The following is a 17,441-nucleotide window of genomic DNA, read 5'->3' as shown; positions in this document are numbered from 1 at the left end:
CACAATGATCCTGTTTTATATTTCTAGAAAATATATTTTTATTTGTGAAAATTGACTCTTGAAGGTGTTTCACAATTTAATTTCTTAAACTAAACTGAATTTGTAGGTAAGGATTTTAAAGCAATAAAAGAAATGAAAACATTGACCTATTATTATTTTAAGAATTAAAAACATTGATTTTAATTGAACTTTAATTTATTTTAAGGAAATTTACCCGATCCTGGTAAGGCTCAGGATTTCATGAAGAAATTCACGCAGGTGTTAGAAGATGATGAGAAAATAAGAAAGCAGTTAGAAGTACTTGTTAGTCCAACATGCTCCTGCAAGCAGGCTGAAGGTTGTGTGGTAAGGACAGAAAAGAGCTAATGTTTGAAAAAGCCACCAAATCTTCTTTATTGTCTCTCTCTTTTATAAAAGTAATTTATATTCATCATGTTAAATTTGAAAAATGTCACATAAATAACAATGCAGATAAACTGTAATTTCTTTATAGGGACAATTGCTGTTAATATTGTGGTGTATGTCCTTCTATAAAGTGAGATTATATTATACATACAGTTTTGTACATTTTACTTTTTCATTAATTAGTCTTTTATAGTATTTAATAGCTCCATAGCATACCATTGAATACATGTGCTATAATTTATTGAGTAGTCCACTATGTTACACATTCACATTTTTTCCTACTTTTTGATTACTATGAAGAAGAATATAATTAATATTTTTACATCGTCTTGATTCTTTCTTTAGGATAAATTCTAAGAAGTACAATTGCATAGGTTGACAGCTCATTTTTAAAGCCTTTAATATGCTTTGGCAAATTGTTTTGCAGAACTGAATTAATTTTGTGCTAATCACCAGTAATGAGAGTGACTGTTTTCTCACACATAACAATATTGGTCAGTGTCATTGCTGGAAACAAAACCCAAGTGAAAACAAAAACACAGTTATTTTGATAGTATTTATGTTTGTTAGTCGCTAGTCATCTGACCGTTTTTTCTCCTTGGGATTATTGGCCATTCATATTTATTTGTAGGTTGTGTTTATAATATTTGCTATTTTTATAGAATGGTATTTGTCTTTATCTTATTGATTTGTGAGTTTGTCATATGGCATTTGTTAAGTTGCAGATTATTTTCTGTCAGTTTTAGTTGACCCTTTATTATGTTCTTTGCATACCATAGTTTCTATCTTTATCTAGGTAAGTCAGTATTTTCCTCATGGTATTTGACTTTGCTGTCTTTCTTATGAAATCCTATTCTGTTATAAGTGAATGAAAATATTTATTGTTGCCAGTGATTCTTAATCTGTTACCTATGTACCTCCTGAAATGCTTTTTAGAGAAACATGATTCTTGGCTTCACCCCAGATCAACTAAATGAGAATCTTCAGGGTTAAATTCAGGAATCTGTAGTTTTAACAAGCTCTTCTGATAATTTTACTTCCTCAAGTTTGTTCATCCAGTGACTCTTGGTTTTATTCATTTGTATTTTTATCCTTTTGGAATATTTTTGATGTAGTATATGAGACAGGGGCCTTACTTTGTTTTTATTCCAAATGTCTATCCAATTATTTCAATACGGTGTATTGACTAGTCTACCTTTCCCTGATTACTTGAAATACTACCTTTTTCATATGCTAAATCCTTAATTCAGTCTTTTTTTCTGGACTTGTTCAGTTCTTATTGATTTGTTTATTCCAGCGTCAGTATTACATGGTTTTAATTATTGTTGGTTCTTATTATTTTAACATAATGGTTTGTTTAAATGTACTTTTGTAATACTGAAAAAATCTGTATTACAGCGTGAAATAACTAAGAAGTTGGGCAACCCCAAACAGCCTACGAATCCTTTCCTGGAAATGATCAAGTTTCTCTTGGAGAGGATAGCACCTGTGCACATAGATACTGAATCTATCAGGTATTTGTATAGAAAATACTACGTTCTCATTGCTGTTCATTCATTCATGCATTCAGGAATCGGTCATTGTTGAGTGCCTGCTATATACAAGGCACCAAACTAGCTACACATCTGTGTGTATTGTGTACTCCTCTGTATATATCTGTATTTGTATATGCACACACACACACACACATAAACACACACACACACATGTATATACACTCATCTGTATCTGTATATTTGTTATTTTTCTTGTTATCTTAATTTTAAGGATTGGTTCAAATTGTGTGAGAAATTGTCAATCTAAGCCTAATTTTATCTGTTAACAGTATACCAGACACTCTTCTTTTTTGTTAACTTGCATAGTTTAGGTAATATAAATAAATTTTATTTATACCCTTGGGAAATTAGGTGAATCTGTTGCAAAGGAACAAATGATGCATTTTCACAGATAGTTTGAGAACTGAAAATGTTGTTTTTTAAAACAAACCTCATTTAAAGTTTCAGCTTTTGATACTACCTGTGACAAGTTGGAAACTTACTTCTTTTTATCTCTGCATTCCCTTTTGTGAAATGTGGGAAGAGATGTTTTTTATTTTTAAACTTTCCCTAAAATGTTTTCCACAGTTGAAAAAATAAAGTACTTATACAATATATATAGAGCATACTGATTTACTAGTCATCAATAGTGTTCTTTGAGAGGTATATGTTATAATCTAAAATAAATAATACTAATGATTTTTTCATCTTGTACTCAAACCCTTTTGGGGATGTTTTGTTGGGGAGGGCATTGGGCGTAGCTTATGGTCATTGACCCCTTACAAATAGAGTGACCCTACTTTGGTTACTTGTCAGTCACTTTGGACTCCTCTTGTATCAGTTTTCATTTGAAGAGGTAGTTCTGAGGTTTAAAAAGCAAGACAAGAAGTAGAAGGCTCTGTATTTTTAAGAGGAAGACTCTGAATCAGACACATTTATTAAGTAAATTTGGGTGTGGTGGCTCACATCTGTAATCTCAGCACTTTGGGAGGCCAAGGCGGGCAGATCACTTCAGGTCAGGAGTTTGAGACTAGCCTGACGAACATGGTGAAACCCTGTCTCTACTATAAATACAAAAATTAGCTAGATTTGTTGGTGCACATTGGTATTCCCAGCTACTTGGGAGGCTGAGGCAGGAGAATTGTTTGAACCTGGGAGGCAGAGGTTGCAGTGAGCTGAGATCACGCCACTGCACTCCAGCCTGGGCGACAAAGTGAAACTTCGTCTTACAAATAAATAAATAAGTGAAACTTTGTCTCAAAAATAAATAAATAAAATAAAATAACATAAGCTTTTTATTAGAAGAAAGTTTGAAAACATCATGTTTCCTTTTGATCTATTATTGTTCTTTTTCTGATGTTCTGAGGTTTTATTGTATGTCTGTTACTTAGATATTCCTCACCTTTTAGGAGGAGGCCTAGATATATTTCTGACTCTGACAGCTGTGCCTGACACACAGTAATATTTGGTAAATGGTCTAGAAGGGCTTAATATTTCCTTTATCCTTTTTTATTTCTGTGTATATTGTTCTACTTGCTGGACTAATAATCAGTTTTAGATAATTAAAAATAATTGTCGTTTATGTGTTTGAGCTCCGACCTGCCATGAAAAATATAATAAAGATATTGATAGCACTAATAAAGAACAAATTGAGTAACATTTTGACCTCATTTGAATGGGCAAGGGAAAAGAACTATTTTTGAAAAGAAGCATCTGAAAATATTTTATTATGGTTGTTTTTGCAGTAGTGTTAAAAAACCAGCTATGTCAAATTTGTATTCGGTTCAGATATGTATATATGTATATGCACATATATGTAACACAGGATTATTTTTCTTAGACATTGCTAGTAACATTTGAAAAAATGACTTTTTGTGGTCATATTTTAGTGCTCTTATTAAGCAAGTGAACAAATCAATAGATGGAACAGCAGATGATGAAGATGAGGGTGTTCCAACTGATCAAGCCATCAGAGCAGGTCTTGAACTGCTTAAGGTAAGTATCTATTTAAAATTAAGTGCCTAATTAGATATCTGTTTAACATATACAGTTTATATTATTTGTTTTTGATGTTTTCTTAAGTTTATATAATTCAAAGTAAAATTTTCTCAGTTTTAGATGATTTAGAAATTGTATTTTTATTCTTACATGTGATCTGATTATTTTGGGGTTTAAATGCTATAATCTAGCCTAGTACTAATTACATTAAAATAGTGGAATATAATTCAGGGTGTCATTAGTGAGCAAAGAAGGTACAGCTCTACTGCAGAATGAGCCAAATTCTTTGTCAAACTTTTTTGTGTTTCATAAAATATTCTGTCTTTTACTGATTGTAAAAATATTAATTCATTATTGACAACTTAGAATATATAAAATTACAAAAAACATAGGCTCATCATACATAAACATCAGTTTCTTTTCTTTCCTTTTAATCTTCAACAAATGCATAGTTGGGATCATTGAGATCAAGCTGAAATACAATTTTGTATCCTTAACTATTTTCCCTTATTAAAATATAAGCATTTTTCTTGGTGTTTTTCAAGAGTTTTTTTTTAAGAGTGTCTAAAGCAGATCTGATTTTTGGCTGTCATTTAGTAGCTGTCTGCCTTTGACCACATTACTTGCTTCACTTCCTCATATGAAATCAAGGTAACAATTAAGGCCGGGCGCGGTAGCTCACGCCTGTAATCCCAGCACTTTGGGAGGCCGAGATGGGCAGATCACGAGGTCAGGATATGGAGACCATCCTGGCTAACACGGTGAAACCCAGTCTCTACTAAAAAATACAAAAAATTAGCCGGGCGTGGTGATGGGCGCCTCTAGTCCCAGCTACTCGGGAGGCTGAGACAGGAGAATGGCGTGAACCCAGGAGGCAGAGCTTGCAGTGAGCCGAGATTGTGCCACTGCACTCCAGCCTGGGCGACAGAGCGAGACTCCGTCTCAGAAAAAAAAAAGATAATGATTAAGTGCTTGTCTCGCAAAGGACATTAAATCAAGTACATGAATTTCTTAGCACCATGCCTAGCTCATGGTAAAAATAATAATAAACATTTTTGAAATGGTGATTAGTCCATTATTTGGGGTATCATACTATCCTACTGAGGTAGGAGGCAGGACTGGACTCTGGAGATGGGGCTCAGACACAGGACCAAATTGAGGACTAGCTAAAACAAGGGCAAGACAGAATCAGCTTTCCACAAGACACGCCCACCAATGTACCTTGTCGGTTTACCATTGCTGTGGCAATACCCGTATATAGAAATACTATAATAGTAATATAGAAATACTGTATTAGAAATAATAATTAAGGCCGGGTGCGGTAGCTCATGCCTTAATAGTATATTATAAATACTATTTCTAATATATATATATTATATTCTATATAATATATAGAAATATAATAGTAATATTAGAAATACTATATTAGAAATATAGTATTTCTAATATGTTACTGTCCCTTTCCTTGGCAAAGACCTGATGACCCAAAAGCTACTCCCTCTTCCCTAGGAATTTCTGCATAAACTGCCCCTTAGTCTGTATATAATTAAAAGTAGGTATAAATATTACTGTGAAACTGCCCTGAGTTGCAACTCTCTGCACCCTGCCTGTGGGGTAGTGCTGCTCTGCAGAAGCAACCATAGAGGTATATATAACACCTCTGGAACTGTAACACTGCTGCTTCAATAAAGCTGTTTTCTTTTACCATATCACTGAATTCTTTCCTTGGCAAAGCCAAAAACCCTCGCGGGCTAAGCCTCACTTTGGAACTCTCCTTTCTCTGTATCACTAGTATTTTCCTATTGTTGAATATTTTCATTTTTCTACTTTCATTCGTACAAACAGTACTAAGCTGAGTGTTTCTGTGTAAGATCTCTTGGCAATGTCATATTTTTTAGAAAATTAGGAGAGCATTATTGAGTTAAAGAGAGTGACCGCTTTCAAAATTCTTGGAGCAATATATATTTAAATTGCTGTACAGGGAAATTTTACCCATATATAATTCCATCAGTAGTATGTGAAGGTACCCATCTTTTTAACCTTCACAAAATGGAATGTAATACATTTTTAAAAGATTTGCAAATCTGATAAGCAAAAATAATGTTTTAATTTGCATATTTAATACTAGTGAGGTCCACCATCCATATGTTAATCATTTGTGTTTTCCCTATGGTAAATTCACCATTTTTATCGTTTGTTCATACATCTACTGACATCTCTGTCTTTTTTTTTTTTTTGCTGATTTAAATGAGCTTTATATTTCCTTTGCTTTTTTTCCTGATACATATTTGATATATGTATAAACATGTATTCTCTTATATGTAAATTATAAGTATAGTAACCAAGTGAATACAGGTGAAAAGTAAATATGTAGTAACCAAGTGAATACAAGTGAAAAGTAAATAGAGTGTCACATTAAATTGAATATTAAAAATACTGTTCAAGTTCCCTGAGTAGTCTTTTTTCTTGCCTACTCATATCCCCTCACCAGGTATCATTGTCCTGAATTTTGGATTTATTATTCTTTCAATATTCTTTATAGTTTTATCATCTGTGTATGTATCTCTAAATAACATGTTGCTTATTTTGAATATTTTAGAAACATAAATGTGGCATTATACTTAGTATATTTTTCTGCTGTGTGCTGTTTTTTTTACATTCCACATTTGATTCCTTTTGTTTACTTTATGCTTAAAAAAACTCTGTCTTGTACAGAGGGTTTTTGTTGTTTTTGTTTTTTAAAAACTTAAACACAACCCATCTGAAATTTATTTTGAAAGTGTGTTGTGGGGGTGGGGGGCCTAATTTGATTTTCTCCCAATAGCTATTCAGTTTACTCAGGACTATTTATTTTCTGTTGACCTCTTTGTAATCTCTTACAATTTATATAATCTATTTTTTTATATATTCTAGAGTATACTTACTGCCTTATATTTTTTGTTTCATGATTATTCTAATGTTCATACCATTGTGATTTGGTTATTGGAACTTTATAGACTTCTTTACTATCTTGTCAGTGTTTTACCCCTTTCCCTATTCTCTTCTTACTCAGTCTCTGCTAATGACATTTATTGGGAAGATGAGAGATGTTTTGTTAAATTCTCTCTTCATGTCCCCTTTTCTCTCATTCTCCACCAAAAAACCTGAACAATAATCAAAATCCAAATTATTTTGACTAAAATTATATTAACACGTAATTTAACTTTGGAAGAAATTACTTCATTATATCATACAGTCTTCCTACAGAGGAACATTTCCATTACATAGTTGAGTATGTTTTAAATTTTGTTTATAGTGCTGTCAAGTTTTGGTTAACATAATTATTTTTTTATTGACTTTGATTTATAGTATTTCTAATATGTAATATTTTGGATTTGTATTATAAAGATGAAAAAATTTTACAAATCATTTTTATGATTCATTTTATAGGTACTCTCATTTACACATCCCATCTCATTTCATTCTGCTGAAACATTTGAATCATTACTGGCTTGTCTGAAAATGGATGATGAAAAAGTAGCAGAAGCTGCATTACAAATTTTCAAAAATACAGGAAGCAGAATTGAAGAGGATTTTCCACACATCAGATCGTGAGTTGAGTTTATTTTGATAAATATTCTGGACATCAGAAACGTAATTATTTCTTGATTTATGTAATAATTGGAATCTTTCAAGTTTTGAGGAGAAACTGTCTAGGTTATCTTAAGTCTGTAATGTTCAGTTTAGATTCTCCTTTCCTGGGAGTAAGCTTTGATTGTTATTTTAGAAGATGCATAAACTTGGGGGATAAACATGGCATATCTTTCTGATGTATCAGTTTGATAGTCCCTGGTATATTATGGCATAGAATAAGCAATTCATATGAATTTAAGGTATGATGGGAAATTTCAAAGGAATTTCATCAGGACTGTCTATAATATTCTTTAGTTTCCTCTGTGATTTAGGGTACTGAAACAAACAAATTTCAGAAGCAGTGCTTTAACTGACACAAGGAAGTAGAGAAGCATGGAATATTTAACAGCAGTGCAATTTTTTCTGTGTTGCAGTATTTCCCATAATTGCAAATTGAGCTGTTATCATGGGATAATCATAGTTCAAGATTTTATAATCAGAAGAATAAATCTTCATTTCTTACATGTCACTGCTTACTTCTCTGTGTGTATCTCTTCTTCTAGTTCTTGGAGAGAAGATGGAATAGGTGGTTCTGATACTGACGTAGTCATAGGTGGTTGCTTTCACCTCTACCTCATCACATCTGGCTTACCCATTAGTCTGGTTAGTTGTGATTGGGGTACCATGGTTTTTATGGAGAAGAATTGCCTATGGGTCTTTTCCTTAGAAAGAGACTGGGAGTAAAGCTAGCTTGCAATTAAGAGTTTCAGGTATAATTTTTGTTATTCCTTTCTGTTCATGTGTACTTAATTCTAGAAACTGCTGATAAATAGAACAAAGGCATTATTATTATTTTCTTTTTTTTGAGATGGAGCCTCACTCTGTTGCCCACGCTGGGAGTGTAGTGTGGTGTGATCTCAGCTCACTGCAACCTTCACCTCCTGGGTTCAAGCGATTCTCCTGCCTCAGCCTCCTGAGTAGCTGGGATTATAGGCACCTGCCACCACGCCTGGCTAATTTTTTGTAAAGTAGAGATGGGGTTTTGCCATTTTGGCCAGGTTGGTCTTGAACTCCTGACCTCAGGTGATCTGCCTGCCTCAGCCTCCCAAAGTGCTGGGATTACAGGCGTGAGCCACTGTGCCTGGCCGGCAATTATTTAAACGGTAATAGAAACATACTAAAATTTTATAACAGTAGTCTCTCTGGCAAGAGTAAGAACCCTTATTGTTTGGAACTGACTTCTTAATTTTTTTTTTTTTTTTTTTGAGACGGAGTCTTACTCTGTTACCCAGGTTAGAGTGCTGTGCCACAATCTTGGCTCACTGCAGCTTCTACCTCCCAGGTTCAAGTGATTCTCCTGCCTCAGCCTCCCGAGTAGCTGGAATTACAGGCATGCACCACCACACCTGGCTAATTTTTGTATTTTTAATAGAGACAGGGCTTCACCATGTTGGCCAGGCTGGTCTCCAACTCCTGGCCTCAAGTGATCCGTCCGCTTTGGCCTCCCAAAGTGCTGGGATTACAGGCATCAGCCACCGCGCCGGGCCCTGACTTCTAATTTTTAAGTAATCCCAGAACATAAGGTTCCCTTTGGATGCTGCTGTGTCTCTCCTAGTCAGATCAGAGATGAGTTTGGTTTTATGTATGTGTATTTCTTGCACACACGTATGTAATACCTATACATACACGCACATTATGTATAGACTGTATACAGCTGTATACCATTTGCTGAATGTCCACCTATTATACTGTCTCATTTAAACATTGTAACAATTCAGTGAAGTGCAGTTATTATCCTGGTTTTCCAAATGAGGAATCTAATGTTCAGAGGTAAATGGACCCAGGTCATATAGCTAGCAAGTGACAGAGCCAGGATTTGAATTTAGGCCTGTTTGGCTCCAATGCCTATGGTGTGATACCCATTACGGCAGTTTCTTTTCTAATTAGAGCATCGACAGAGTTCAAGTTTGGCTTATTCCCTGGAGGATTTATTATTTTCATTCTAGATTTTCTTAGTAACTTTTATATTTTAAAGAAACATGGTTTGATGTATTTGTAGAACCACAAGAACAGGGTCAAAAGGTGGACATTTTGAAATGTAAATGGGACATTTTAAAATGTATTGCTTTACTGTGGAACTGAAGTATTTAAAATTATTTGATTTATATACTGAATATATTTCAGATACTTCTCATGAGGAGAATTAACTCAGCTGATACTGAATTCCTACAGTGTGCACACACTGTTCTTGATGAAATAACTCATAATAATTTCTTCCAGGAGATAAACTATGTATGTAGATTTAATGTTTTATTAAATTAGGTGAGTTGATTTTGAGGAAAAATAATACAGTTAAGAGACTGTTGATTAAACTGTCTTCCCTTGAATTCATCAAAATAATGAAAAAGAACCTAAGGAAAAATGTATCTAATAAAGCTACCACAAACTGGACAGAATTGGCACCAGATGTGCCATTAGGACTGTATTGAATGTGAGAACACTGACAAGGGATATGTATTGGCAGTGTACTGTAAGTGTCCTATTATTTGCTAATTTAGAGGGAGGATATTGCTATATGGACACACTTTAAGAGAAAGAAAGAGAACCTGATTTTAGCTGTACTAGGACTAAAGGAGAGGCTTTGTGGTCATAGTATTTTTCTTTAGGTCAACCTGTTTACCAGGAAGAGCAAAGTTTAGTGATGGGGTAAGACTAAGGAAAATCATGAAGGAAATATCTTTTTACCGACTTTACGGGAGCAGAAAACAATTATACGCTTGACCCATTAAACGAAAAACGATGATGAGTTATGGGGTTCCATAACGATGAATTAAATGAGTTCCATTGTGACTCAGCTTGTCTCTCAGGAGTCTGACTCTCCTAAAAGTATTTAGATGTGCCAAAACTGAGGATCCTATCACAGCATGTGATGTACCCATAGCTCCAGTGACTGGTTCTTATCCTTGTAAGAGTTTTAACAAATTTGGAGATAAATTACACAGAGAAAAAGGACTTACTACCTTTAGTCCTAACTTTCATTCCTATGCTACTTAGCCAGGTGATGAAGCAACTGTAGCCTGAGTTGGGAGCTTTTACGTTAATTTTTTTTTTTTTTTTTTGAGACGGAGTCTCGCTCTGTCACCCAGGCTGGAGTGCTGTGGCCGGATCTCAGCTCACTGCAAGCTCCGCCTCCCGGGTTCACGCCATTCTCCTGTCTCAGCCTCCCGGGTAGCTGGGACTACAGGCGCCGCCACGTCGCCCGGCTAGTTTTTTGTAGTTTTTAGTAGAGACGGGGTTTCACCGTGTTAGCCAGGATGGTCTCGATCTCCTGACCTCGTGATCCTCCCATCTCGGCCTCCCAAAGTGCTGGGATTACAGGCTTGAGCCACCGCGCCCGGCCTTACGTTAATTTTTTAAGAGACGTGTTCAGTCATCTGGGAGATGCTAACTATACTTTTGTTTAAATAGCAAAGCCAGAGAGAATTTTTCTTACTTGAAGATGAGGTAACAGAATACAGATAAGCAAGTTAAAAAACACAAAACCTACGTAATGATCTTAGCATTCCAAAGTAACTGATAAGCAATATTTAGAATCGAATTTTTCTAGTATCAAAAGAAAGTCTTAGTCATTTAAGCTGCCAAGGAAGGTAAACAGCAAATTACATGAGAAGAAAAAAGATAACAAAAATGAGATAATACATGAAAAAGGGCTAAGGATATTGATTATAGAATATAATTTAATATAGGTAGCAAGGAGCAGAATAAACAATATGGAAGATGGAATCAGTGAGCTAGAGATTTGGCTTAAGGAAATCTGCATAGAATATGGAGAAATTGGACAGAAAAAATGGAGTTAAAGAGAATGAATTGCAGATAGTGAAAAACCGTAATTGACGTCTATGGAGAAGATAGTAGAATAATGGGAAATGGAAAATATTAAAGAGAATAGTAATAAATTTGTTTTGAATGATTGAAAATATGAATCTGGAGATGAAGACTCATTTTTGGAAAATATACTGGTGCGGTTTGCTAAATTATCAGGGATTGCAAAGGTGATTTTGCAAATATCAAGAAAAACTAGTTAGGTCAGTACAGTGGAAAATAATGAAGCTGGCTGACTTCTTTTCAAACCACATATAATTTCTGAAGTTAATGATTCAACAACTGTAGAGTTCTGATGGAAGAAACAGTATAACTAAAGAATTTCCTAGGTAGTCCTAGTTATTTTTAAGTAGGGGCAAATGAAGGATATTCTTAAGTGTACAGGACTCAGTAAATGTACCACCCCTTCTTTTAATCATGAGGTTACCCTGTCTACATAGTTGTATGCTTTTCCCTCTGGAATTCAGTTTTGCTTATGCCCTCTAAATCTGGATTTTGTTTTCTTTTTGTTTGTATATCTCTGATTTGTCTTTGCCTATCATCTTACTCTAATTATTTAACTTTTAGATATGGCTGTGTAAATATATTTGAAAACCTGGATTTTTAAGAATGATGTAAATAAGTTCAAGAGGAGAAAAGACAAAAACCCAACAGACTGTAGTTATAAAAGAAATTGAAACATTATTCTCTAATAAAAGCATCAGTGTAAGTTGTGTCTTGAGGGAGATATTTCAAATCTATAAGAAACCAGGAATTCTAATTCTTTTAATTGTTCAGAGTATAGAAAAGAAAGCACTTATTTTCTTTACAGCCAGGATAACTAACATGAATACTAAAACCTAGTAAAAGATATTCCCCCACCCCCTAAGAAAACCCTAACACAAATCTCACTAATATGTGATTTTTATATAAGTAAGATATTAGTAAAAAGATAATTTAAATAATAAAACGAGAATATATTGTGGCCAAACATGGTTAATTTTAGGAGTATACAGAGAGGGTTGCTATAATATTAGCAAGCCTACTGTTTATGTTTACAATTTATTTATTTATTTATTTGTTTTATTTATTTATTTTTTCTGAGACGGAGTCTCGCTCTGTCGCCCAGGCTGGAGTGCAGTGGCCGGATCTCAGCTCACTGCAAGCTCCGCCTCCCGGGTTCACGCCATTCTCCTACCTCAGCCTCCCGAGTAGCTGGGACTACAGGTGCCCGCCACCTTGCCTGGCTAATTTTTTTTGTATTTTTAGTAGAGACGGGGTTTCACCGTGTTAGCTAGGATGGTCTCGATCTCCTGACCTCGTGATCCGCCTGTCTTGGCCTCCCAAAGTGCTGGGATTACAGGCTTGAGCCACCGCGCCCGGCCTACAATTTATTATATAAGTAGGGAAAAGGGTACACAATAGATCATTTTTTGTTTTTTATAGATGCTGAAAGGGCTTCTGATTTTCTTTTTTTTCGTTTTTTTTTTTGAGACGGAGTCTCGCTCTGTTGCCCAGGCTGGAGTGGAGAGGCGTGATCTCGGTTTACTCCAAACTCTGCCTCCTGGGTTCAGGCCATTCTCCTGCCTCAGCCTCCTGAGTAGCTGGGACTACAGGTGTTCACCACCATGCCCGGCTAATTTTTTGTATTTGTAGTAGAGATGGGGTTTCACTGTGTTAGCCAGGATGGTCTCGATCTCCTGATCTCGTGATCCGCCTGCCTTGGCCTCTCAAAGTACTGGGATTACAGGCGTGAGCCACTGCACCTGGCCAAAAAAATCTGTTTCTAATTAAATCTAATAAGATAGGAATCAGTACCTTCATAACATAATTAATCTCTTTCAAACCAATAGGCAGCATCATGTAAAACACCAGTAGCATTCCCAGTAAAAGCAGGAACAAGATGAGAAACCATACTATCTCTGCTATTGTTTAACATTGTTTTGGAAGCATTAACTAGTGTAATTGTGTAAGAATATAAAATAAGAAATACAAGTGGGGAAAGGAAGAGGCTTTCATTTTTCTTGGAAAATCCAGGAGAATCAACCGAAAAACTACTCAAAATGGAGTAGCCAAAATAAGTATGTAAAAATCCAAAATTTTTCTTATATAACCAACAGTCATTTACATTATTGTGGGAATAAACATCAGAAGACCTAGAAGTAAAGTATACAAGAAATTTGCAATGCTGTAATAATGGTGGATGGGGGAATATAATATTTAACAAATAAATTGGCCAGGAAAATTTAGGTTACCTAGTAAATAATTAGCAAGCAGTTTTGAAAGGACAATAGACTGCTTACTTTGATTTTACATATATTCCAGAAGAATCAAAGACAAATTCTTGCATTATTTTAAGTGTATAGCGTGGATTTGCTTTAAGTATATAACATGGATTAATCAAAGTACTAGGTAACCACTATATTTTTATAACTTCCTTGTTTGTAGAGGAAGGGACACTAATACCAAAGTGGTGAATGAAATATTGATGGATTGGATTATCATTATTATTATTTTGTTGAGAAAGAGTCTTGCTCTGTCACCCAGACTGGAGTGCAGTGGCTCAATCATGGCTCACTGCAGCCTCAACCTCCGGGGCTCAATCAGTCCCCCGACCTAAGCCTCCCAAGTAGTTGTGTCTACAGACACATGCCACCATGCATGTCTGAATTTTGTATTTTTTGTTGAGACAGGGTTTTGCCATGTTGCCCACTCTAGTCTTGATCTCCTGGGCTCAGGTGATCTGTCTAACTTGGCCTCCCAAAGTGTTGGGATTACAGGCATGAGCCACTGTGCCTGGCCTGGATTGTATTATTTTGTTAAAATTCATTTGTTGCAAAAGATATCTATGGGTTACCCCCCACCCCCAGCCCCTGCCCCACCATGTATGGTATGGTTCTAGGTGTACGGTACTGTTCTAGGTGTTGAGGATATTGTAATAAAGAGGACAGGCTAAGTCTCTGCTTTATGTTTTAGTGGGGGTGAGGAACCACTATTTAGCTAAAAGCCAAAATCATGAAATAAGTTGGAAACACAAATTATATGCTGGAGGACTATTTTCAGTAAATATTAGTTAGGAAAGGTTAATACCTGCAATATATAAATGTATAAAGACTCTTTTTTTTTTCTTTTTGATACAGGGTTTTACTCTGTCTCCCAGGCTGGAGTGTAGTGGCATGATCTCTTGGCTCACTGCACCTCTGCCTCCCAGGTTCAAGCAATTTTTGTGCCTCAGCCACCCGAATAGCTGGAATTACAGGCATGTGCCACCACCCTTGGCAAATTTTTTTGTTTGTATTTTTAGTAGAGACCAGATTTTGCCATGTGGCCCTGGCTGGTTTCGATCTCCTGGCCTTAAGTGATCTGACCGCGTTGGCCTCCCAAAGTGTTGGGATTACAGGCATGAGCCACCGTGCCCAGCTGCAATGTATTATATAAAGGTTATTAATGAAGGAATAACAAATATAAGCCTCATAGAATACTAGCAAAGAGAACGAACAGGAAGTCCTGTCAGCCTTCCAAATCATGAAAAGATGCTTATGTAGTCAAGGAAATACAAATAAAAGCAATTATGTGATGCAACCAGTGTTAGTTAGCATTCCAAAAATACTCTCTTGGGAGTATAAAATGATGCCATGCTTCTAGGTTTGTAATGTGGTAATATTTGCAAACTTAAAATGTGTATAGTTTTTGACTCTGCACTTTCAGGAACTTATCCTAGAGATAATTAGAAAAGATGTGCACATAATCTATCATATAGTTCAGGGTTCAGTCAGAGAAACAAACTATACTAGGTATAAAGTCATGTACTGTGTAATGGTATGTTGGTTAATGATAGACCAGATGTATATGGTGGTCTTGTAAGATTATAATGGAACTGCACTATACAGCGATACAACTTTTATCTTTGATACCATATTTTTTCAGTACCTTTTCTATGTTTAGATATACAAATATTTACCACTGTGTTATAATTGCATATAGTATTCAGTATAGTAACATGTTGTACAAGTTTGTAGTTGAGGAGCAATAGGTCTTACCATATAGACTAGGTGTGTAGTGGGCTATACCATCTAGGTTTATGTAAGTATACTCTATGATGTTCTCACAACAATGAAATCATCCAGTGATGCGTTTCTCAGAATGTATCCCTGTTGTTAAGTGAGGCATGACTGTATTTTAAACAAATTAATACAGATATTTAAAGGACAAAAGAGAAAAAAGTTGCATTGGTGATCCAGAGATACAAATTGGTGGAAGCAGCTAGTACCTCTAGAGCTGGTGGGATAATTGGGAAGAAGTAGTGTTAAGAGGTGGAGGAGCCCTGCCAGTTTCACCCAACACACTGCCAAAGTATGGTATGGCCTGGCTGTTGCTGGGGAGCAGTGAAACTACTGCTCAGAATGCCTTAAGAAGCTCTAGTGTCTTGTAGTGGAAGAAATTAATAGGAAACCAGCTCTTTGCAGATTTACAGCTTCAAGATCTCTGAGCAGATTATGAAAGGGTAGGTTTAAAGCTCAGAGACAGTATGTAAACAAACAGCACAGGGATATTCATGGTATTGTTGTGAAGGAGTTTTTAAAATTTTTTAAATCTAAAATGCTTATCACTATGAGATTAGTTTTGGTATAGCCATATACTATACATACACTAAGAGCTACGTGACTGTTAAAAAGAATAGTGCTCAGCAATATTTGACAAATGAGGTTCTACACACATTGTTGGTTTAAAAAAATATGTTTCCAAGTACTGTGTATTTTATATCCTCACTTATTAATGTCTGTATAATAATATATCTAGAGAAATTTTAGGAGTGTTCACCAAAATGTTGACAGTATTGTTTCAGGGTAGTGAGATGCTGAGTTTTTTCTTCAGGGTTTTCATGTATTTTTCAGTTTGAATGTATTTTTCATTTTCTATATTGGTATGATTGTAATCAAGGAAAAAACTTGAAGGAAGAAAGTCAATTTAATGAGGGAATAAGAAATTCTTTTTAATAGGAAAAGCAGTCAGCATGGGTGGTTATTTATTTTCATTGACTTAGTACTGCAGAATTCTTAAGATTTTTTTTTGTATTCATTGTTTCAGTTTGTTTTCTGTTAAAATAACTGAGTATGTAAAACATTGGATGAGCTAAAATTTCACATAACTATCTTTAACAATCTCAGCTAAAGTTGCTGCCAGTGTGAACAGTAATTTTTCTCTTGATTATTGGGGAAAGAGATTATAGGTGTTTGCATTATCAAATCTGATTTATGAGAAGATAGATCTTGTCTATGAAGTTTAGTTACTGAAGTAACCACAGAATAATAATCTTTTATTTCACAAAGAAACCACAAAACATAGACTAAAAGATTAGTGTTTTAGTTACACTATTTTTTTCTCCACGTTTTATTATTGAAAATTTCAAACATACACAGAAGTAGAGAGAGAACACAGATCCCCATGTATTCACCAACCAGCCTTAACAATGAATAAACTTACAGCCAGCTTTATTTTTTCTGTGCCTCCACACACTCCCTTGTTCCTCTTATATTTGAAGGCAAATCCCAGATATTGTCATTTCATCTATACATCTTTATCCCAAACACAGTTAACACTAATAACTTAATATCCAGTTGGTTTTCTCAAAAAAATGTGTTTTTGTTGCTGTTGCTGTTGTTGTTGTTTGTGTCAGGGTCTCGCGCTGTTGCCTAGGCTGGAGTGCAGTAGTGAGATCGTAGCTCACTGTGGCCTTGAAGTGACTGGGCTCACGTGACCCTCCCACCTCAGCCTCTCAGTAGTTGGAACCGCAGACACCACACCCGGCTCCTTTTGTTTTTGTTTTTTTTAAACTTTTTGTAGAGATAGAGTCTCTCATTATGTTGCCCAGACTGGTCTCAAATTCCTGGGCTCAAGCCATCCTTCCTCCTCAAAAATGGTTTGTTTGTTTCAGGATGCAAGTAAGATTTATACATTGTGATTGGTTGCTGTGTCTTTTAAGTATCTTGTTTCTTGTGGGCTTTCTCTCCAACTCTCACTCTGCTTGCA

General features: G+C 35.4%; 1 protein-coding gene across 5 annotated transcripts in view; it reads left to right on the top strand.

Moving 5' to 3' along the window:
- The window catches only part of PDS5B (PDS5 cohesin associated factor B), a 184,404-nt gene that overhangs the window by 112,533 nt on the left and 54,430 nt on the right, over positions 1-17,441 (top strand). For all 5 annotated transcript variants that reach the window (XM_033235594.1, XM_033235585.1, XM_033235601.1 and 2 more), the window contains exons 16-19: positions 206-345; positions 1,804-1,919; positions 3,830-3,935; positions 7,368-7,528. In XM_033235594.1, coding sequence (XP_033091485.1) covers positions 206-345; positions 1,804-1,919; positions 3,830-3,935; positions 7,368-7,528 — 523 coding nt within the window. The remainder of the gene's footprint in view (positions 1-205; positions 346-1,803; positions 1,920-3,829; positions 3,936-7,367; positions 7,529-17,441) is intronic.

The sequence above is a fragment of the Trachypithecus francoisi genome, unplaced genomic scaffold (genome assembly GCF_009764315.1).
Source record: "Trachypithecus francoisi isolate TF-2019V2 unplaced genomic scaffold, Tfra_2.0 Contig01461, whole genome shotgun sequence".
Taxonomy (NCBI): Eukaryota; Metazoa; Chordata; class Mammalia; order Primates; family Cercopithecidae; genus Trachypithecus; species Trachypithecus francoisi.
This window is presented reverse-complemented; position numbering and strand designations above follow the sequence as displayed.